This window comes from Meleagris gallopavo, chromosome 14 (assembly GCF_905368555.1).
Source record: "Meleagris gallopavo chromosome 14, MGAL_WU_HG_1.1, whole genome shotgun sequence".
NCBI classification, from domain to species: Eukaryota; Metazoa; Chordata; class Aves; order Galliformes; family Phasianidae; genus Meleagris; species Meleagris gallopavo.
In genome coordinates, this window is record NC_139417.1 from 8969938 (window position 1) to 8992898 (window position 22961).

A 22961-nucleotide genomic window follows, 5' to 3' on the forward strand; every position below is an offset into this window, starting at 1 on the left:
CACGGCGCCGGGAGCCGGCGGGAGGGGGAGGGAAGGGAAGCGGCGTGCGCACGTCACGTGATCGCGGGCCGTCCGCCGCCATCTTATGTTAGTGGGGAGGGGGCGAGGCCGGGCGTGTGACAGGAGTCCCCGCGCTGCAGTAAGGCGACTCGAATTTATTCATTAGCAGTGTTAAACGTTGGAACGGGCTGCCTGGGGAGGCGGCGCAGGTATTTAAAAGGTATGCGGACGTGGCACCGAGGACATTGCTTAGTGATGGGATGTGGTAGGGCAGCGTGATGGTTGGACGTGATAATCTGGAATATCTGTTTCAGTTGAGATGATCTGATGATTGTGCAGGTCTGTGGTTTGCAGCTGAGCCGCAGCTCTGGGCACAGCAGCAGCTGGTGGGGCACAGCACTCTTGGCTCTGCCAGTTTCCTTGAACTGAAGACACATGCTGGGCTGTTAGCAGCAGACATGAGAGCTGTGCTACAGAGCATTCCCCTGCTCTCATACCTAAAACTTTCATTTTTCTTTCTTTTTATGCACTACAAAAAGCAATCAAGGTCCGTGGGTGAGATTTCCTCCTTCCCTCTCTATTGCAGAGCGATCCTGGCACCATCTATTATGTGCTTTTGTTACACAGAGGATAACCTCGCACTGAGTTCCTGTGTTACTGGCTTTCTTGGCACGATCAACAGCTGTGTCATGCAATAGCCATTTGTGATGAGTTTCTGGTCCACTGTGGGAATGCTGCATTTGCTCAGACTGACGAGGCAAAGTCCTGCTGCCTTGAAGAACACGTGAATGCTGGCACTCAGGAGAATGAATGTCTGCAGAGAGGACCTTGTGATGTAGCCCGGGTGCTTGTCATTTGGCAGAGATGATAGTTAGGTTGGCTGTGGTTGAAAGTAAAGAGACAGTAGTAAGAAAGTGGTAAATGGAAGTGCTGAGTGGTGGCTTCTGCGTTTACCTGGCTGTACAGACAGCACACACACTTCCCCACCAGAATAAACGCGAGGCTTGGGAGACACCAGAGCATTATGCAATTAACAGCCCAGCACAGCTAAATGCTGTAGCCTGTGAAGAAAATGGTGTTTCACATCTGACCACTCGATTGATAATATAAAAACTCAATGAAACCTTATAAAAATTGATCGATTTAAAGCACAAAGCCAGTTGTTCCCAATCACTAACATTGCTTAGAAGAAAGAAGTTTGCTGCCTTTGAGGAACCTTCACAGAGATAGCAGATGCATCATATTATAGCAAAGAAACATTTACTGCTGCAGAAACCTCAACATTTTTCAGGTACTCATCCCACTGAACCAGGAAGTAAGAATGTCTCCAGCTTTGATTTGTTCCCTTTGTAACATCTAATCTCTGTCCCATCCAATTAGGGATAATAAAACACCATCTCTTTGCATGTCCTTGGACTGAAAGGGATCCTCCCTTCCTCTTGCCAGTCCATGAAAAGGCACAGTGAGAGAAATAGCATGAACTCAAAAACACTCACTATGTGCTGATTTCAGAGGTACCTGCAGAGAAGTCCAGGGAGCTAACCTGCACGTTGCCTAAGCTGATGTTTCTCATAGTTTCTAATGCACTCACACACTTCCAATGGACATACAGCCACCCCACCTTGGCCTATCTGTGATGTTAAAAGCTTGGGGGAAGCCTGCTCATTCTTCTAGTATTTACCCAGCATATTTTCGCTCACCAGAGTCCTGCAGTCCCTCCTCGTCATTGCTGGTCACAGTCCTGGAACCCTTTGTTACCTCTTGGGTCTGGAAAGGTAAAGCTCCAGCTGACCGTCCTGTCATCCATGTGTGAAGCTTCCTCTCAGGAGCTTTGCAGTGTTTTTCTCTTGCCATCTTTTGCTTTCCAGGCCAGCTTCCTCAAATTATCATCATAATGCTAGGACTTGCTAAAATAAAATTTTAAAAAGGAAGTAAGCTGCAGCAAACACACAATATCTTGTTTTTGTACTCCAAGCTAAACCAGATTCACCCTGCTTCTTCTGGCATTTTGTTCACTAGAAATCTGCTCTTACATGACCACATAAGCATTTCCACTGGCAAAAGCACAGCTGTAGTCTTTCGCCTGCCCTCTTCTCTAATCCCTGCCTACAGTACACATACTGCTCTGGTAATCTACTGATTCTTTCTCCTTTGCAGTCCTTAGTTGATTTCTAAATCTTACAGCAGCAACACATGAAAGTAAAATTCTAGCTCTTGACAAGACTAGATCACCAGATACCAACCACAGGAAGCAACTGCAATCATGTTATCTTATGCCAGATCTCTCTAATCCATGCTTCTCTTGAGGTGCAGAGAATGCTAGATACAGCACAAGGGATTACTAGCATCCCTGCTCACTGATGAAATGCAGCTGCTGGAGGCTGAACATCATAAAAACAAAGCACTGATAAAGGGTCTAAATGCATGTGTTGAAGCCTGAGACACACAGGGACATCCTCTTAGGTCGAAGTGCCTATGCTGGCTGTGGCATGGCAAGAGGGGAGAAGCAATTGTCTGCTTCTGTAAAATGTAAAGTGGCCAAAGTAAAACAGTCACCACACAGCTTTGTCACCACCACAGCGACCTGGAGCCTGGACTGGTGGGAGCCAAAACCCACAGAAAATTCAAGTGTCACAGGACAAAAGCATGTTTTTGTAGTTCAGACTTCAGGCTAGAGAGCAGAAAGATGCCTACATTCTATTCATGTCAAGAAGCTGTCCCACAAATAGTGACGGTCACTTGAGACCCAATGGGTCTCTGAGCTGGCCTCCCTGGTACAGAGGTTCTCCAACAACAGCAGCAGCTACCCACTTCTTACCCGGTGCTAAATACTGGGTAATTAATTTTTACAGCTGCATTGGCAGTCTGCCGGGTAATTTTACATGATTGGTCTCAGTACTCAAGTGGAAAAGATGATCCAGGGGTGAAGTAACTTCCCTGAGGCCAAAGTGAGTCAGTAACCTTGTCAGATCTAAGTCCTTCTAAGCAGGGACATTTGTAAATACTGTTTTAAACCCTAGGAATTCTATAAAAATAGAGAGCAATGCACACGGCCAGCACAGAATGGCACAGGCCTTTGCAGAACTGACCTCTCTTCAGGAACCAAGCTTTTGTTACAGCAGCTTGTTCCGCAAGCTGTGACTTACCAGGTTCTGAAGCCACGAGAGTGAAGGTTTGGTGTGCCTGAGACCTCCTAGCTTATGACATAAGTGGATTTGCAGCCACAGGGCCAGGCCAGACAGGCCTGTAACAGCCTGAAGGACCAATAGGTTGTATCCTGCCACTCTTCCCTGCACACACCAGCTGCATGAGCCCTGCAGCCAGGCGGTTCTGTGGCAAGGGTGGCTGTGTCATGCTGTTGTTGTACCCAGAATGTGTCATATGAAGCAGCCTGATGCCATGTGAGCACTGCAAGTGGGATATTTTACGGTACAGGTGACTTGCAGGAGCTTCTTCCTTAGCAGTCAGTCAGTGCCAAAAAAGTGTCCCGAAGGCATTTTGAAGAGGGGAAGCTCTCCTTGAGTCGGAACCAAACCATCTCCATGTGCTTTCTGCAGGTCCATCCTGGATGTGAAGGGCCAGACGTGGTCTGCAGAGGCCCTGGGTCTCTTCTGGGCCCCTGACTCAGAAGGACATGGCCACATAGCGTAGCACAACGCCTTTCTCACAATCCAGCCACCTCCCTGCAAGCACAGGGTGCTGCATATTGGCTTCAGGTCCATCTGCTTCAGTTCTTTCAAATCACAGATTTTCGCAATCCCCTCTTATCTACTCTAAAAGGAGAAGTAAGTTCTGTATCAATAGCAACCGTATAATTTTGTGTGCATGTTTTTAAAGAGTATTGCAAAGATACTCAGCCTTGAAGGATAAGGGTGTGTGGGCAGTGAGGTTTACTTTGCTTTATCTTGGACAACACTTTTCAATGCTTCGTGCCCCAGCAGCTGCAATTTTGATCCCAGGGAGTTATGACTCATTGTTTGCAAATCCTTGAGCCACCAATTGAAGGTATGTCCAGCAAAATACTATCACCTAAAACTGAAGTGGTTATGGATTGATGTTAAAGCTTCAATAATTATTCTAGTGCTCAGAACTGGTTCCACATCCCTGCTTAAATTTCTGGCAAACAGAAAACACACTCCACAAAAAAAAAAAAAAAAAAAAAAAAAAAAAAAAGGGCTTCCAAGATAAAGACACATCAAGTGCTTTCCTTTCTTGAGAAAAGCTGAGAAGTTCTATGCAAAGATGGGAGCTCAGTTATTGCACAAAGAACTAGAGCGAGCAGCCTGGGACAGTGCCTCAGCATGCCCTGCTGACACCAAACATAGGATCACGGCCCTGGGACTGCACTAGATATGAGGTGGCTCCTAGCACCCACGTTTGCAGGGCCTTAAAGGATCAGAAAGAAAAACGCGGTGCCACTGATCAGAGGGGTCACACCGAACCACACAGCTGGGCTGATGCACGCAGCTCCGTGCACCAGCGGCGTAGCGCACGCTATTCGCCAAGGGGCGGGGCTACGCTACCGTACCGCCCCCGCCGCTCTCCTCGGCTTGAGGGACGCTTGGGCGCCCCCTGACGGCGGGATGCGGACACAAAGAGCTGGCGGGGGGCGAGCGCTGCAGAGCTGGGCAGAGTGAGGGGCACGGCCACGGAGCAGGGCAGGAAAGGCTGAGGGACGTTAGCCATAGAGCTTGGCAGGATAGCAGCCTCCCTCCACTGCTGGCTCTGCGGAAAGGCAGAATTTAACATTTCAAGCCAAGATTTGCACTCTGTCCTCCTCATGCCTTCTCTGGCTTTGCAGGATCCAATCTGCCAAAGGCATTTTCAAGCAGGGGTGTGATGCGAAGGGCTGAATTACATGTTAAGAGTGGTTTGAATGTTGTGTGTTATTGGGCCCTGCCAGCACTTGGTGGTATGTTAGTGGCAGCTGTGATCACACTCTGATTTTCCCGTATAATCAAATTTGCTCAGTTCCTCTCTCCAAAGCATGGACTGACCCTGCAACAAGACCCAGACCCAGCTAAACTGAAGCCATCTCTTCAAGTGGGCAACATCCCCTTCTCTGCTCAAGCATTTCAACTGCTTGTATAGTAGATTTCTTCTACAAGCAGACCGCCAGTACTCATCTGTAGCCATTTCAGTTACATTTCTAGTAAGCGTTAAAATTCCTACTTTTTGTACAGATAAAGCACCCTTTAGCATCATCTCTGTGAAAGCAGGACACATTTTCAGGGCTTATGAACACAGGGCAGCAGCTGAGCCCTCGACAGCCCCCTCCAGACCCACCGCTCATGAGCCCGAACCAGGAATCGCAGCATGTTTTCCTTGGCAAAAGCTGTGCATGAGTTGTGCTGACTAGCTGAAAAATGAGGTTGTAAAAATAACAAAATTGGAATTTTACTTTTTTTTTTTCTTTTTTCTCCAGCAGTTTTTTAAGGGCCTTAGCAAGGCTAAGTAAACTCAGCTGTCAGTCAGCCAGATCCTACCTACAGCCTCAGGGCTGAGACTGCAAAACCTCAGTGGTCTAGGGCCGATGGAGAGAGAGGAATGCTCTCTGCATCTCCCTGGCAGACTGCTCTTGCCACTCAGGTCCATCCCCTTCCAGTGCTCAATGTCCCTGAGGGTGACACACTTTCCCTGCACCACATCCTTTGCAGATGGCAGAGGAGCTGAGCTACCCAGCTGGGGCATGGAGACTGGCTACGTACAAGGGATGCTGGCCCTGCAGCCTGGAACAATTAGTGTGCAGCATCTGGCCAGGGCCCCGCAGCTTCTCATGTTTAAACCCAGCCTCTCCCTTCCTGCTTGAGCAGATGTAACCAGCAAACCTGGCCAGCGTTTCTCTGGTGCCTTCTGAGAGCATTAACTCAGCACAAGTAGCTGTAGCCTGGCACCATGTTATACCACATCCACACTGGGTGCAGGACAGTGAGATGGGCCTGCAAGCAAAATCTGTCCTGCAAGCAAGAATCCTAAAAGCAGTGGCTTTTGAGCCTAAGGATAAATTTAGACGATGTGTAGAGCTGGGAGCAGATGCTACACACTCAGTATGACTCAATTATCACAGTTCGGAATGGATCTGAGCACGGGGTGAGCGTATCACAGCCTGACTCAGAGCTCTCTAGGGTCTGGGATGGGTCAGGTTTTGAAATGCCGTGTTTGCCAGCTAGCTCAGAGCCAGGATCTGGGCTGAATCCAACTTTTGGCCCTGGATATAACAACTGAAACCCAATTATCTTCAGACACAATGGAATGTGTATTATTTCTTTCCCTCCATTTGCCAGGAGAAATCTCCCTGAGGGAGGGAGGGGAAATAAAAGCAGTCTGGAGTTCATTTACTCCCTGTGACACAGAGGCTGGGGTTGGAGGAAGGGCAGGGACAGCTGCTCCTGGAGAGGACACTTCCACACAAAACTCACATGGACACCCAGAAGGAGCCCTAAAATGCAGCAGCGCTGTGCAAAGCTTGGAGCAGAGCCAGCAGTGTGCTTCAGAGGTGATGCTGTTCGGAACGTAACACACCAGGATACGTCCCTCTTTGTTTCACCATTGCCAAGGGGCTCTGTGACTCCAGCTCCAAACTCATGTAGGAAATCCACTTCTGATCCGACCCTTGGCAACCTCAGCCCAATTCAGAGCATTGTCTCTGCAGCTCACGATACAATAAACCAAGGTCAGGGTCTGAAGCACGTTATGAAAACACGCACGGCCCGTTGTCCCGCGGGGCCCACACCCACAGCAGTCACGGCAGACAGCATCGCTCCCCGCTTTTCTCTGCAACGCGGACAGCACAAAGCACCGCGCCCGCAGCCCCGCCTTTCTATTCAGGCACTCGCGAGGCTACCTCCCCCGCCGGGGGCCTCACGCGCTGCCGGGCGCCGCCATCGCGCGTCTCCTGTGCCGCTGGGCGCCGCCATCTTGTGCCCTCCCCGTACAGCGCGGGCGCCGCCATCTTGTGCCCTCCCCGTGCACGCGTCGGCCATGGCGGGGCTGCGTTGCCGCCTGCTCCTCTGCCTGGCGGCCGTGTGGGCCGCCGCCGCCGACCTGCAGCTGGAGGAGGCGCGGCGCACCGTGGACCTGAGCACGCACCTGGCTAAGGTGTCGGCCGAGCTCAGCCTGGCCAACGCGCCGGGCGGCCCCGCCGCCTCCTCCTTCTTGCTGGCGCTGGAGCCGGGCCTGGAGCCGCGCCTGGCCTACCTGGGCGTGCAGGTGAGTGCGGGAAGCCGCGGGGAGCCCCGCGAGTCGGGACAGCCGCGGCACGGCCCGGGGCTGCAGGGCCACGTCGGCACAGCGCCGCGCCCCGGGCCGCACAGCCGGGACGGGACACGTCGGCAGCGGGAGGACCTGCCGCGATCGGGAGGAACAAAGCGGGCTGAGGTGCTGAGTCTGGGCAGCGGGAGGGCGGCCGTCGCTTCTTGTCAGCTTCTGCGGGAACGTCCCCTTAAAGCCACATCTGGGGTCCGACCCGGCTGCCTTCAGTGATTGAAAGGGCAGCGCGTTGATCGGTGTGTTCTGGAACAGGTGAAGGGCGAGGAAGAGGAGGAGAACATCTTGGAAGTGAAAGAGACGAAAGTGAAGGGAAAAAGGTGAGTGTCACCCTCAGAGGACTGACCTGCAGTTACGCATCTGGGCTGCAGCGCTGTCCTCAGGGTGGGACAGAAGTGCTTCACAGCTCTGTGCACAGGGAGAGCCATGTGGTCTCGTTGCTGAGAAGATGTGCTCTGTGCTGACTGCAGGGCTAAAGAACACAAGCAGCCAGGCCCAGATCCTGCTGCCCACAGAATTGTTAACATTGGAAAAGACTGCTAAGATCATCCATTCAAACCATCAGCCCATCACCAGTATGCCTGCTCAACCACGTTCCTAAGTAACATCCTGTTCCTTCATTAAAGAACAGCGGGTGGGAAGAATTATAGCTGCAGTAATGCCTTTTGGGGTCTCAGATGATTGGCAGCAATGACGACAAATTAGAAGTGCTCTTTGACTGCGTCCCCAAGCACTGTTCTTAGTCTGTGGTGTGGAAAGTAATACAGTGTGTGGGGTACTGCAGTCCCTGCTGCAGGCACAGAGGACACTGTGTTGTGCTGGGAGCTCTGCTCTGCCAACTTTGGGATGCTGTGCATGGTTTGTAAGGCAGGGCCAGCGCATGATTTCTAAGCTGTGCTGAGAAATAAACGATCTTTTTAAAAGTGGGTCAACAGTGCAGTGGTGATGAATGTTGAGGGGATGGTAGCTGTGCAGTTACATTGGTCAGGTGGATCAGGGTTCCTGATAGCAGGAAGGCCCATGTTATTCTGCATGTGGGACACGAGGCATGGCGTGAAGTCCACATGCTGCTCACATCACCTCAGTCCATCTGGTACATACTTAGCAGTTTGGTGAAACCTCAATCCGTTCTGTAGTACCCCATTCCAAAACTGTGCTCATTTTCTAACAGTACCTTGGTTTCAGCTCCTGTGGGCAAAAGCTGAAAATAAAGTTTTGGTGGAACATGTTCAAAAGATAAATTTGGTGGAACATGTTCAAAAGATAAATTATAGACATCTCAAGCACATTTGCACATGCTGTTTCTGATTCATATCATTCTTGTCATCTGGAGAATGGGAAAATGCCACTGAAGCATGCATTATAAATGCAGAACTAGAGATAGGAGTGTAACGCCATTCCATTCCCAAAATGATACCCACATATCTGGGAAAGAGGCTATAATTGTGCCTGAACACAATTCACCCTATGTTTTCCCTTCTGCCCTCGGTACAGAGTAAGCTCACCCTCTTGGATGAGGCCTCTGAGGAGGAAATACAACATTGTCCCCAGTCACACACCATATATCCAATACAGAATCTTAGGTGTTTCCATGCACAGGGGATCTCACAGAGGACTGGATCTGATTGTTCTCTTGGGGAGATCTCACTGCCTCTTCTTCTTTGCAGTGGGAAGTTTTTCTCTGTGAAGCTGCCATCTCCTTTGGCACCTGGGGCCAAGGTCCGTGTCTCTGTCGAAATGGTTTTCACGCATGTCCTGCAGCCCTACCCCACTCACATTACCCAGAGCGAGAAGCAGTTTGTGGTCTTTGAAGGAAATCACTATTTCTACTCGCCATACTTCACCAAGACCCAAACAACTCATGTCAAATTGGCCTCAAGGAATGTGGAGAGTTACACCAAGCTGGGGAACCCTTCCCGCACAGAAGACACGATTGAGTATGGTCCCTTCAAGGACATCCCTCCATACAGCCAGGTAAATGCCTGCACAGAGAGATTGTGACCATGGCACCTGGTATCCTATGTAGATTGGGCTGGGGTGGCTCAAGTCTTCCCATACAGAAACAACTTCTACCTCTGTAGAGTTTATTGAGGAAGTTTCTCTTGGGGACACAGAGACCCATAATTGGGAGAGGAGGTTGCTCCTCACTTTGGGTTAGTCACTTGCTTTCTCTTCCTGCTAGGACACTCTGAAGGTGCACTATGAAAACAACAGTCCGTTCCTGACCATCACCAGTATGACCCGAGTCATTGAGGTGTCCCACTGGGGAAACATTGCGGTTGAAGAGACAGTTGATTTAAAGCACACGGGAGCAGTGCTGAAAGGGCCCTTCTCCAGATATGACTACCAGAGACAACCAGACAGCGGAATCTCTTCTGTCAAATCTTTCAAGGTTGGCATTTTGCATCACCTGTTCATACCATGGCTTCTTCCTCGCATCCCTAAATACATAAATAAATACCCAGTTCTGAGTAATAAGGGATTATTAAAGCTCTGATCTGTTTTCAGAGAAGGGTCATTCCAAAAAGCCAAAAGTGGCTTTTGGAAATGGAAATTGGAGATTATATGCCTTATTACATCTGGTGGCCAAAGAAACTGCGTATGCCAGGCATGTGGTGTCTCTCTGCACTCTTAACCCTCCAGTCTCAAAAACTGTCTTAAACCCCTTAATCAAATGCATTAACAGTTCCAGTTTCCTGTTTCCACTATACAAGGGCCTTTCATCCTTTCCCCACCCTCCTGTTTTCAGAGTTGCCTTTTCTATCGTAGCATGTTGAGCAATAATTGGAAACTCACCCATCCATTCCTTGATCGTAAAACACTTAACAAAAGTTAAAGCTGTGGCTCTGCTAGCCAGATATGAGAAAGTATTTTATGTCTTCATCTGAACCAAAACCTTCCTCACTGCTTGAGGTCTCCAGAATTGATTGATGTAATTCTGCAAGGTGATGCAGCCAAACAGAAATTTCATTTTGCTGTGCATAAACCAGCAAGCTCAGTGAGCTAGGAGCAGCGAGCTGGAGTGAAAAGAGAATTGCTGTTCTGGTAGGTGCAGTGAAATCCCTTGCTGTCTGGAATATTTGAATCTGGGCTGGAGAAAGCCCTGGTTTCCCACATTCACTTATAGGCCAGGTAAATTGAGTACTGGCAGTCACTTCAGTGACTGATCACTTAGAATACCACAATTTTACCTTTTAGTGCTGAATGGCATTTTGTTGTCTTACGTGGAAGCACTGTTTTCTGATGCTTAACAGCTGTTCCAGTTCCACTGGAACCTAACTCTTAGTTGAGGAACTGACTGTTGGTTCTCTTCACACAGACCATTCTCCCAGCTGCTGCTCAGGATGTCTATTACAGAGATGAAATCGGAAATATCTCCACCAGCCACCTGCTGGTCCTGGATGACTCTGTTGAGATGGAGATACGTCCCCGTTTCCCACTTTTTGGAGGATGGAAAACCCATTACATCATTGGCTATAACCTGCCAAGCTACGAATACCTCTACAATCTTGGTGGGTGGTTTGGGTGAAGGGAATAAGAAATCTTTTCCTCTGCATTTAAAAGGTGGTTGCTGTACAGTAACAAATGGTATACCGTACCTTAGCAATTGTTGCTAGGAGTTATTTCTAGAGTATGCAAATCCATCCCTCTTTTCTGTGCTTCCTACAGGTTTTTGGAGACATCTGTTTAAAACGTATTTGAGTGAGCTAGTGCCCCCTGCTGCATGATGCATCTGTCTGAATTCTGGTTTTGCTTCTAGTAGGAGCTGAGCTTCAGGCTTCCTCCTTGTTCTTTGAAACATAACCACTCCGTGGTCTGCACTCTCCTAGGTGATCAGTATGCCCTGAAAATGAGATTTGTGGACCACGTGTTTGACGAGCAAGTTACAGATTCTCTGACTGTCAAGATCGTACTGCCAGAAGGTGCCAAGTAAGTGCCATTACTCCTGGTTTATTGCTGTAGAAGTTGCTGTATTGGTAGCAGTTAGTGTGGCTGCTCTGATGGCCTGAAGACAGTGAAACAGCACGGTGATTATACATGTAGAGACCTTGGAACACAGCTCTGCTTCCTTCTAGAGTGTTATTTAAGTTGCATAATCGGCCTTGTGCTGGAGTCCACAGTTGACCAGCCAAGTTCTAGCATAGACTCAGACAGGACTGTCTGGCTTTATCCACAGGAATATCCATGTGGACAGCCCCTATGAAATCAATCGTGCTTCAGATGAGCTTCACTACACATACCTGGACACTTTTGGACGCCCAGTTATTGTGGCACACAAGAGCAACCTGGTGGAGCAGCACATCCAAGACATAGTGGTGAGCGTGGCCTGACCAGTTGGGCCTCCTCTGTATTTATCATGATGGTCAAAACATTCATGTTTGGTTTCAAAAATGAACACCTCCTTAACTGCACAGCTAGTTCTGCTGCTGCCTGAGGTGTTCTGTCCTCTGATAACGTGGGTCACTGCTCAGCATTTCAAACTTCTCTCATAGGTTCATTACACCTTCAATAAAATACTGATGCTGCAAGAACCCCTGTTGGTGGTTGGAGCCTTTTACATCTTGTTCTTCACTGTGATCATCTATGTGAGGCTGGATTTCTCCATCACTAAGGTGCTGTATGAAGAATCCTTTGCAAGTGTTAATGGCTTACTCAGGCAATGGTCAGAGATTTTTCATGCCAGTAATTCTCTCCAACTGTTCCCACTTGACATTTAAGTGGATCCCCATTTTTATACTTCCGCAGGGTTCGGTGTACTATGGCTAATCTGAGTGTTGCCCCCTGGATAAAAAAAATGATTTGTCCCTGATAAACAAGGACATCTGTAAATCTTTCTGCAATTTTTTTGCTTGCTTTTTTTTTTTTTTTTTTTTTTTTTTTGAAGTTCTTTGTTGGGTTGTGCTGAATTTCTGAAAGGTGCTTGCCCTAGTCAGTACTTGAACCATTTCCTAGTGCTGTCAGTTGACCTAATTGCAAAGAGTGCCTTTGCTGTAACAGTCTTGTGGCACATAGCAAGTATGGCTTAATGCAGATCAAAGATAGGACTGCTTTGATCTTTTCTTCTGTCTTCTTCCAGGATCCAGCTGCTGAAGCTAGGATGAAAGTTGCCTGCATCACAGAGCAGGTGCTTACTCTAGTAAACAAGAGACTTGGGCTGTATCGTCATTTTGATGAAGCAGTGAATAAATACAAACAGTCACGGGACATCTCCACCCTAAACAGTGGCAAGAAGTCTTTGGAGACTGAACATAAGGCCCTGACAAGTGAAATAGCTGCTCTGCAGTCTAAACTGAAGACAGAAGGCTCTGACTTATGTGATAAAGTAAGAAATGTTAATTCTCTGAAGCTCTTCTGCTTTTGGCTCAGTCAGATATTCGAGCTGACTTTTAATGCGGTGTTTAGTTTCTGCAGCTTATATCTTTCCCTCTCCCCTGCAAAAACTGGCTTGATCCCTGCCAGAGGGGGTAAAGATTTTTATTTTTTTTTTCCTTTTTTCCAGTTGCAGTAATCTTGGTTATGCAGCCACGTTGTTAAACAGCTGTTTGTGCTGTTTCTTAAGCAGCCCTTAAAACCTGCTGAATGGGTAGTGGTTTTGTAACACAGTCTTGATGCTCACTTTGCTCATTACAGTGACAATTGGCAAAAATGGAGACTACCAACATCAGTTCTGACTTTACTGCTGATGCCAGCCAAGCTAATATCATATCCCTAATCTCATGTTTTCTTCCATGTATAAATTTGATGCTGATAGATTTTTCATAAGATGATGCTCCTCAGGGGGTATTTTGCTGTACCATGTTGAAAGCTGCAGTACAGAGAGCGTACCTCACTGCATCTGCTATATTTCAGAACTTACCTGGAACAGCCACCTAACCCCAAGCAGGGGATGTTTTAATCACTAAGGTCCATTCAACCAACAGACACTTTTCTTAATCTGTTATTACCTGAAGGGGTAGCTCTGTCAATATAGAGCTGCTTCTCGCACACCATTGACATTAACTGCAGGGGCACATCTTCCAGCTGTCACAGTGGTGATACAGCTTAAAGCCTTTAAACCCCATCATTAAGCACTCTTTAACAGTCATTGCATCTGTCTCCTGCCAGTATGGCTCCTGGGTCCTTGGTGCCCTTTTATATCTGCACTGGTTAATTATCCATTCATGAGATGTTCCTCATAATGTGTTGGCAGGAAGAGGCAACAGCTCAGGAGGCAACGTGCAGGGATTGGAGACATTTCTATTTAGCACTGACTTCATCATTTGCTGTACCTCAGTCATCTCTTCTATTCCAACTTCACTATAGGGGTGTTGAGGAGATGGGTTTGTTTTGTCTTCTCTAGTGTTCCTTTTGTTTTTTACTCCTCTAAGGTAAGTGAGATTCAGAAGCTGGATGGCCAAGTCAAGGAGCTCGTTTTGAAGTCCTCGGTGGAAGCTGAGCGGCTTGTAGCTGGCAAGCTCAAGAAGGATACCTACATTGAGAATGAGAAGATGCATTCCAACAAGCGTCAGGATCTGGTCACCAAAATTGACAACATCCTCGATGCGCTGTAACTCTCCAGTATAGCAGTCGGGTAAAGGGGAGAGGTGTGAAAGAAGATGAGAAGCCTGGGAATAGATACACTTTGAGCCAAAACTCCTTCCCAGAAAAATTAAGGAAAAAAGTTGATGTGAAAAATATCTGCAAGTATGTTTTATTTTTAGATTGTTCTGTCAAGCCTGTCTGCTCAGCAACATCTGCTGTGCAAGGGACCACAGTGTCATGCTGTTTGGCTGGTAACAGGGTTTCTTTCCTAGAAGTGAGACTCGGCCTGGTGACAGAAGTCTCCCGTTTTCAGTTTTCCCTGTATAGATGTGCCCTGCTGAAGCTGACACAGCCAGCCAGTCTGAGCACAGACATGCTCATGGCAAATCGAAATGTGTCTGCAGAAAGAATAAAAGAACCCTTTGTTCTACTTTGAGATAAAACTGCCACTGCCTTGCCTTTCCATGGTGGGACAGGGAGGGGAGGGTGAGGTTCTGGGTGTCTCCATCCCTACCTGTAGTCCAGGAACACACAGAGCTCTGCCACCCTGCACAGCCCTGACAGGCAGGAGAGCCAAGCCCTTCTTTCCTAAAGATATGCACGCACTTACACCCTCACAGGGAACAAAAACATTCAACACACTACAGCTCTCTGCAGCTGGGCACACCCCAGCCCTTCCAGACTACTGGTACTGCCTGTCGCTTCCCTGACAGGTCCACTCACCATGATGAAGTGCAGTCCTCTGCTAAACGGACACAACTTTTCCTCTCCCAGAGCTTTTTTTCTTCCCTGCTGGGAGGGCACATGTTTTTGGCAGACCTCAGAAACATCAGTAAACTCCAGTTTCAGCTCTTGCTGTTGCCCAGGACTCCTGGGCTGGTGCCTGAGGAAGCAGCCAGCTTTCAAGGTGCCAATTAGTGAATACTTATTTTCCTTTTTAAAAAACACTGGACAGGAGAAGAAAAGGAGAAGGAGAGCTTCACCACATCTATGGTAATTGCACATGGCTCCACATCCTGCCCAGGGGCTTTTCCAGGCTCAGAATCCCAGGCAAGAACGAGCACAAGGAGTGAGCTCAGCTCAGGGCTTCTCAGACTGCATGACAAACAACTAAATGCCCAGTAAATCATCATTAATCCATAATGCCAAAATATACAGGGTGTGGGGAAGTACCAGCAACTCCTAAAGCCAGACAGAACTGCCAGCTGCATCTGAGGTGTTGTAATCAGGTCCAGGTGATGGAGAAGAACGATCAAACTGCTGACCTGAGAGGTATCGTTAATTTCTTATTTCCCCTTTGAATAGAAAGGCAGTACCACTCTTCCTGCCCTGATCCCTCCCAGCATCCTTGTCCCTGGTGAGAGTCTGCAGTGTCTGTCACACCCATCACATCGAAAGTCTGTGGGGGCACACAGTGTGTCACTGTGTCTGTCCCTCCCTCTCCCAGGAGCTCTGCTTGATCACTGCCATGGCTCAGCCCTCGTGCCTGCTGGGTAGCTTCAGATCCCGCGTGTTAAAGGAAACTTTGATTGCAGAGATGGCTGCTATAAATAGGGATGAATGCAGACAGCCCCAGAAAAAAAGGCCTCTGGTCCCTGAGGAGAGCTGCCCCAATTCCAGTGTCTGAGGATAAAGTGGCCACAAGAACAAGCAATGCTTTGCTGTTCTACGTTCTGCTGCCATCCTCGGGAAGCCACTGCCCCTGCTGCTGTGCAAGCCCAGTGCTGCTCCTTGAGCCAGTTCTTGCACATGGGAAGGGCGACCCCAGGCAGGTGGTCCAGGGTTAGGCTGTGTGTGTAACCCCTAGGCTGCTAAGGACCCACAGCACGGAGGCACCCTGTGCCCCAAAGTGTGTAACCTCACAAAATAGGACAGCTAAGTTTCCACAACCTGTGACCATAGCCTACAGCAACACATACATTGTAAACATCCCCCACAGTCATTCAGCAGCAGAGTGACCTAGAAATCAGAGCAATTTCTGGATTCCTGCAAACTTACTCCTGACAATACGCTAGAAAAGGAGAAAGAAAAAATAAAACAGCCCCTACTGGGAGCTCAGAGACTGGAGAAGAGCTGGAGCAGCAGCACCCGACGGTAGCAAATAGGTCAACTAGGGCTGCAGGTGCTTGTCATGTTTAAAGGGAGAGGCCTCCAGCCTGAAAGGTGGGGTCAAAATTAAACTGTTCTGCAAAAGCCCCACTGCACGTGGGTTTCTGGCTAGCAGATCCTCCCCCTGGTGGCTGACGTTTCTCAGGTGCTGCTGAAGAAGCAGTCCTCATCAGGAGAGGGATCAAGGAGACCAATCTCTCTGCTGTGTGGCTCAGATTGCGCTTGCTTTCCTCCTGCACCCACTGTGTCCTTCACTGCTGCCAACTCAGCCACAGCCATCATCCACTCTGCCACCAGAATCCACCTGAGCTGTTGTTTTCCAAGGGTATCCCTTATTTCTTCCAGGCTTGGCTGCTTATCAAATGCACAGAGCTGGAGCCAACAAGGTTCCCAAAGCATTTCAGTCAGCACTGTGCAGGGAGGAAGGCATTGCCAGGGAAGAATCCAGGGAATTTATGCATGAGGATTCCAGGGATTCTTTCCTTCAGCTGTGCTCGAGACATCTTACATGAGGTATGGGGAGTCCCAGGTGGAGTCTCTGGCTGATGGAGAAGAGCTCCGTTGTCCTGTTGCAGCGGAGCTGGGCTTTTTCTACGCCACTCTGCACAGAAGCTTTTCTGGGCTAGGAATTTCACTTGTGATCTTGTTCAGAGCAAATTGCCTGGGGAGGCTATGGGGAATCGGAGACGTGTGACAGAGGAATTGCAGAGCAGCAGAGGGAAAAGGAAAGCTTGGATGAAGGAGCATGTAGACCCTGCAGCAGATTAGGATCTCATGGGTAATTAAAGCTGAACTCCACTGGGACTCTGATTAGTTTTGGTCCTATGCAGAATGTGGAACCAAAAGGTTGGAAGGGCTGCTATTTGCCTCCACAGGAAAGGGAACAATACTAAGAGAGAAGGAAAAAAGAGTATGTTGAAGAAGGAAAAGGAAACCACACAAACACAAGATTTGCCAGTGAAAGCGAGCGGCCATGATTTCAGGTCACTGGCTCAGCGCAGCCGCTGCCTGGCAGGGTGGCACTGGGCTGCCCATGCTGCATGCTGGGCACTGCTGTCCCCTGGGCCCTGCTATCCCCGCTCTGCCCTTCACACTGCTACAGGACAGCTGGTGCTGCTGCACTGCTGCATCCCAGAGGATACATTTTCCCTATTTGTCTCTGCTCTCCCAGTCTGCCTCAGCCAGCCGTCAGTGTGCCCAGTACAGAGGATGCTCAACACCATCCAGTGCAGAGCAATGACCAGGAGAGCACTCTAAGTGCTTTGGGGCACCGTGGCCTGCCTGGCTGCTGCTGGTGCTACACGAGGACAGGCAATGCATGCTGCTCCTGCTCCCCTGCCACCGTGGTGTGGGCCACGTCCCAGCGCAGGATGATGTTATGATGGAAACCAACGTCCTGATAGATGATAACGTGCTGTTGGAGGATGACCACCTAAAACGGTGTCTTAATGGAAGATGACATCCTGGCAGAGGTAGCACCCGGAGGCTACATCCAGGCTGAACAGCAGCACCAGAAGGGAAGGCAGAAGGCTGGTGATGCAGCTGGGACCCGCAGCAACACCGCCATGGCACCACGCTGCCATCGCCACCACTAGAGGCCGACAGCGCCCAGGCGGGCCATGCTGCCATGGCAACCACCCCATCCCACCATCAACTCACCCCACAGCTTGGTGGTGCCATTGCTGCACAGCCCCTGAGGCGGATGGCAGCAGGCATCTTCCTTTCTTCTTTTTTTTTTTTTTTTTTTTTTCAATTTTATTTTTTCTTTCCCCTCCCGCTCCTCCTTATCCAATTTGTCTTCGAGGCTGACATGAGAGAAAACCCCAAATGACAGCGCCTGCCCGGCACAGTTTTACCACAGTATCCTGAAAAAGGCATCTGGCGAGCTGATAGTGCAGGGGGGCTCCGGGCGGGAGCCCCGGCCGGAAGCACGAGCCCGGCGGCGGTTGCAGGGCCGATGCTTCAGCAAGGGCAGCAAACAGGAAACTTCCCCGGCATGGGGAGCTCCTCAGGGTCTGCCCGGCTCTCCGGGCCTGGCCCAGTGGCCCTGACCTCACCTGGGCCATCACAAGCCCCCTGTCACTCTTAGCCTACTGAACCAGCCACATGAGCACCTGGTGCCAGGCCCTCAGGCTGTGCTTGAGGCGCTGCCTCCTGCTGGGAGCTGTGGCTGTGGATATGGAGGCTGCAGGGCTCAGCGGGATGGCGTGGGCCTCGCCTGCCATGGTGGCACAAACCTATCTTTGATGGCTACAACTTGGGGACTTCCCCAGCAAACGCTCCCTATGCGGCCCTGCGTGGTGCCCGGCCGGTCTCCCAGTGTACCCAATGGCACTGCTGTACCAGGAGGCTCCAGGGGACACTGGGACATCCTCCTCGTGGGAACATGAGGGCTGTGTTGGTTGGTAGCCTGTGCGGCAGGGCCGCGGGTGCAGAGCATCTCCCGGCCAGCAGGGATGTGGCTGTGCTGTGCTTGCGGCCACCAGCTGCAGAGAGCTGAGCTGAAAGCAAAGAGAGACCTCGGGGTGGCTCTCAGTGTGCTGTGGGACATCGAAAGGAGGAGATCCCCTGCTGGCACCTCTCAGAGCACACAAGAAGGCAGCAGAGGAGTGATGGGCACGTGATGAAAGCAGTGCTGCCTGTCATATCAATTCTTCTTCATTGAGGGATGCAGACATCAGTCTGGGCATGGGGCTCCAGGCACTTCTTACCCTCTGGTTCTGAACCTGGAGGGGTCCAAGTCCTGCTGTGCTGAGTCATAGCTAGAGAATGTGGCACCCCAAATGTTCTTTCAGGGTGAAAGTCTCCTGCTCACTGCTCACAGAGCAGCCTCACAGTGGTTTGGAGCAGGGAGAGGGAAGGGAATGCTCAGCATCTCTTTGGTAAAGTCAACATACTTTTATTGTGATCTTTGACATCTTTGAGAAATCGTACAGGCTGAGGAGGATGTACCGAAAGAGCAAATCCAGATGGCATGTGTTAGCAGGAGGCAAGAAGGACAAGCTATGAGTTCAGGTATGGAGGAGCAAGTACTGTCACTGAGGGCTGAGTTATCTTGATGCTAAAGGGTATAAGAGAATCAGAGTGAGCATCTTAATAGAGTTCACTGTGCTGGGGCTGCTGCTTGGGATGTATAAAACATGGCTTCTAAAAAAAGGAACTGGCAAGACAGAGCTGCAGAGGGACTCAGCATTGTCCCGATAAAGTGGAGCAGAGCTGAGAAAAGGGAGACACTAATTACTTGCTACCACACAAGAACAAATCTCTCCTCTCTGAGTGAGGATATGGATCTCCAGCAGGCAGCTGGATGCAAAATCCTCTTTGTTTTATCCCTGTCAACAGCCTGGAGCATCATAGCAAAGGGAACAGCATTGCCTCAGGGGGAGCGAGGGCAGAGCACACGAAGCAGCCAGCTCTCTCCTTGGGAGCACACAGAGGGGAGGAGGATGTCCTGTGGGCAATGATTCTGAGTTGCCCGCTCTCCTTCTCTAACTGAGTCCTGCATCCACAGCGTTCTCTGCTTTCGCTGGCACAGGCTGGCCAACGTCCAGAGCCAGCTCTGCCCGCTGGACGTTGTGGCCTTGTCCCTGGAACCTCCCTGTGCTAAAGGAGCAGAGCAGGCAAGCACCTCCGTCAGCCCCTGGAGGATTTGCCCTTCCCTGCTCACAAGCTCTGTTGCTGCTACTGCTGCCCAGCAGGGATGGCTGCTTGCGGCCGGCCCTGGGTGCTGCACATAAACCAAACCCTGCAACAGTCCCACCCCGAGCTCCCGCGGAGCAGTCCCGCAGCTCCCACGCAGCCCCAGGGACCTTCCTGCCCCGCAGTGAGGCTGGCAGCCACCAGGTGTCCCTGCAAGCCCACGCTTGGGTTGCCTCATTCGGAAGAGATGGGGATCGGGCCGGGCAGAGGTGACCGTCGCCCTGCCGAAAGGAGGGTTGGAGAGAAGCACCGCTGGGCTCACTGGCACTGATGGAGCAAATCCATGGAGCAAATCCCCGCCCTACCCGCAAGGGCTGGGGACTGCGGGGGCCTTGGGGAAGCGGGCAAGCCTGGCCTAGGCAGAGTCCCACAGAGATGTGCAGTGATGTGATGCTTCAGGCAGCAAGCACTGCCGATGGTATTACTCAGGCCTGTCTGGAGGGCATGTCCCCCACCTGCAGAGGTGGGACACTGATGGGACGTGGGCTGGCTGCACACCCTTTGCCCTCTCCTATCTCCACGAAGGCTGCAGGGGGTGATGTAGACCTACAGATGCAGCAATACTGGGAAAAGCAGCATCAGCCCCCCACGTGCTCCAGTATCTGTTTGAGCACTGTCTGCCTTAGTTTCCTCCCCTCTGACAATCGGACATTAATCTCCCTCTCCTCGCTGTCCTGGTCACGTTCATTTTTATCACAGTTCCGTTAGTGCCAGGCTGAGCTTTCCGGGCGCTGGCGGGGCCCTGAGGTGCTCCTTGTGCCAAACCCCACCATCCTCACAGCCAGCAGCCACCCCGCTGAGCTCCTCACCACATCAGGATACAGAGCCCTGCAACCAATTCCGGACAGGCTTATTTCAGCCTTCTGGTCAACCGCAAGCACGGGGGGTTTCACAAACACGGTGTGCCAGCCAGGGTGCACTGGGGCCTGGCCCTACAGCCCAACCGATGTTCCGGATGCTCTGTGGGACCACAACAGCAGCGAGACGCCCCCCAGGCTCCCCAGAACCAGAGGTGCTGCTGCTGGATGCCTGAGGTGTGCTGTATCTCTCCAACTCCCAACCTGGATTGCAGCACTGCAGCTCTGGCAGCGGGGTAAGCAGTGAGTCTCTACTTTCCCCCAGCAGCCTGTGTGCACCCATAACCCAGCACAACACTGCTACACCGGGCACAGCCATGCACAGGCCAGCTCCAAGCCCATTGGTTACCCAGAGTAGAAGAGCTGAGTGATGATATGCACTTGTGTTCCCCATGGCTTCATTCTCTATCACAGCTCAGAAGTTATCACAGGGGAACAGAGGCTGTTGTTGCGTGCCATAGGGTAAAGCTGTGGTTTCAGCTAGGACCTGGGCAATCACTGCAGCTCACTGGCGTGGCAGCTCCCCAGGCTGCAGTGAACACCCCTGGCTCTCTATCCTCTGCAACAGCTTGGGTGCATCTCTTTATTCAGTTATATTTGGCTCTTAGCAATACAGGTTTCAGCAAAACTCAGAAGCAGGAGCATTGCTGCTGTAGGGACTGAAGAGACATGAAAGGGCTTCTCCCTCCTTCCCCTTTTCCTCTTTACAGAAACAACCTCAAACCAATTTCAGACACCCACAGCACAACCTATGTGCAGGAACCAGCTGCAGAGTGGGAGGCGCATCCTCATACAGAAGTGCTGTCTGTAGCACAGGCATCATTCTCCTGTGCCAAGAGACTGAGCCCAGGCACCAAACTCTGGGAAAATCCCATGTAAGGCACACAGGACTCGGAGCATCACCCTGCACCCTGAAGAAGCAGCTGTCCTCCAGCCTGGGAGGCCTGGGCCCACCATCCATGCCCAAGGAGGACATCTATTTGTGCAGGAGGTGCCACCTAGCAGCTGGCTGCTCCTCACTCTGTACAGCTGCACCAGAGGAGCTGATGCAGGTCCCAGGATGCGGGGGAACTCTGGGAAGCAGAGCCACATAGCAAGGCAGAGTCTTTGTCACCTCTTTCCAGGCCCCTAGGTTTTACTTGCTAATTACAAATTATCACTCCCATGCATGTATTACCTGTTTACCTGCACACCCCCATTTTCCCAGGCATTGCTCCCATTCTTCCCCACCACGGCCTACCTTTCCTCTCCCCATGCCCTAAAAGGGCAGGTGCCTCTGAGCCCACCCTGCAGCACAGTGGTGCTGGGATACATGGGGAAGTGTTCCCTGGCAGAGTGGAACACAAAGCAGCAGCACCTGCAGTGAGTGCATCCCGTGTGCGTCAGAAGGCAGAGGCTGCTGAGAGATGTGCCTTTCACCTGTCATCAGTGCAGCTTCTTCTCTTCAAGGTCCTATTGTGCCCCTTGCAGAACATTGGGAAGCTTTGCCAGACTAATCCTGCCCGGTATCCACCCCATCTGGACTGGGGAAAACAATACAAGCCCTTAATTTCCTAATCCTGGGAGCTTCCAGGCTTTGCTTTGATAGCAGCTCTGCCTCAGCCCATCTGCAAGGCAGGGCTGGAACCTCTGTCTTCATGTCCTGACAGTTCCAGGAGGCATCTCTCACCGCTGTGTGCCTGTGGACAGGCTGGCACAGCCAGCTGGAGGGAGCCCATCTCCTTCCCCTACCCCAGCAAAACAAGGAGCTGCCCTTTACATCCCTGCAGCTCCAAAGGCTGTGACTTAGAGGCTTATAAGTGTTGCTCAGACTCCAACAGGAGCTGGTTGATGATCAGTATTCTCCCTCCTGCCCAGTGACCTGCACAGCCCCCGAGGACATGTGGAGCAGGGACCAAACCGCCTGCATGGCCCAGCATCATCCCACAGTGCAGGTGGGGGCTCGCAGGGTTGGGATCTGCAAGGGCCTGGCTGCTGGGGAGCGGCAGGATGGAACACAAACAGGAAAGCTGGCAGGGACCCAGCCCTTCCCAGCTGGGACAGGAAAGAGACGCTCCGTCCCTGCTCAGGGCACGAACAGCAGGGGTGTATGAGCACCGAGCATAACCCACCGCAGGCTGTCCATCCCGAGAGGCTCCTCTGGGACCACCCCAATCCCTTCGTGCTCCACCTGAAGCTCCCCGAACCTCTTTGTCACCTACCAGCCCCGGGGTCCCGGCGGGTACCCAGCACGAGCGCAGCCCACGGGACGCGGGTGGGGCTGACCTCAGAGCCCCAGAGCCGCCTCCTCTCCTGGGCTCTGCGAGCATCCCGGCCCGGATGCAGCTCCGCTCATGGAGGCGGCTCGTAGCAGGACTGCTGTGCCGCGGGAGGGCACCATCGGCCAAGCTTCGCCCGTTGAAGTTCAGCGATGGCACCAGTTTCTCCTGCAGTGGCAGAAAACAGATTGGCCAAGGTGCATCCCAGCAAGCACCACCTGGATGCCTGGTTTGAGTGCTAGAGAGATGG

At 51.0% G+C, this 22961-nt stretch overlaps 1 protein-coding gene across 1 annotated transcript; it reads left to right on the forward strand.

Annotated features, from left to right (window-relative positions):
• Positions 1 to 6920: 6920 nt before the first annotated feature.
• On the forward strand, positions 6921 to 14231 carry RPN1 (ribophorin I). Its single transcript, XM_085236022.1, has 10 exons — positions 6921 to 7209; positions 7522 to 7586; positions 8934 to 9240; positions 9449 to 9658; positions 10586 to 10778; positions 11097 to 11196; positions 11444 to 11582; positions 11760 to 11879; positions 12344 to 12589; positions 13635 to 14231. Exons 1-10 carry the CDS (start codon positions 6982 to 6984, stop codon positions 13815 to 13817), a joined length of 1791 nt encoding a protein of 596 aa, XP_085092148.1. The 5' UTR covers positions 6921 to 6981; the 3' UTR covers positions 13818 to 14231.
• Positions 14232 to 22961: the final 8730 nt, after the last annotated feature.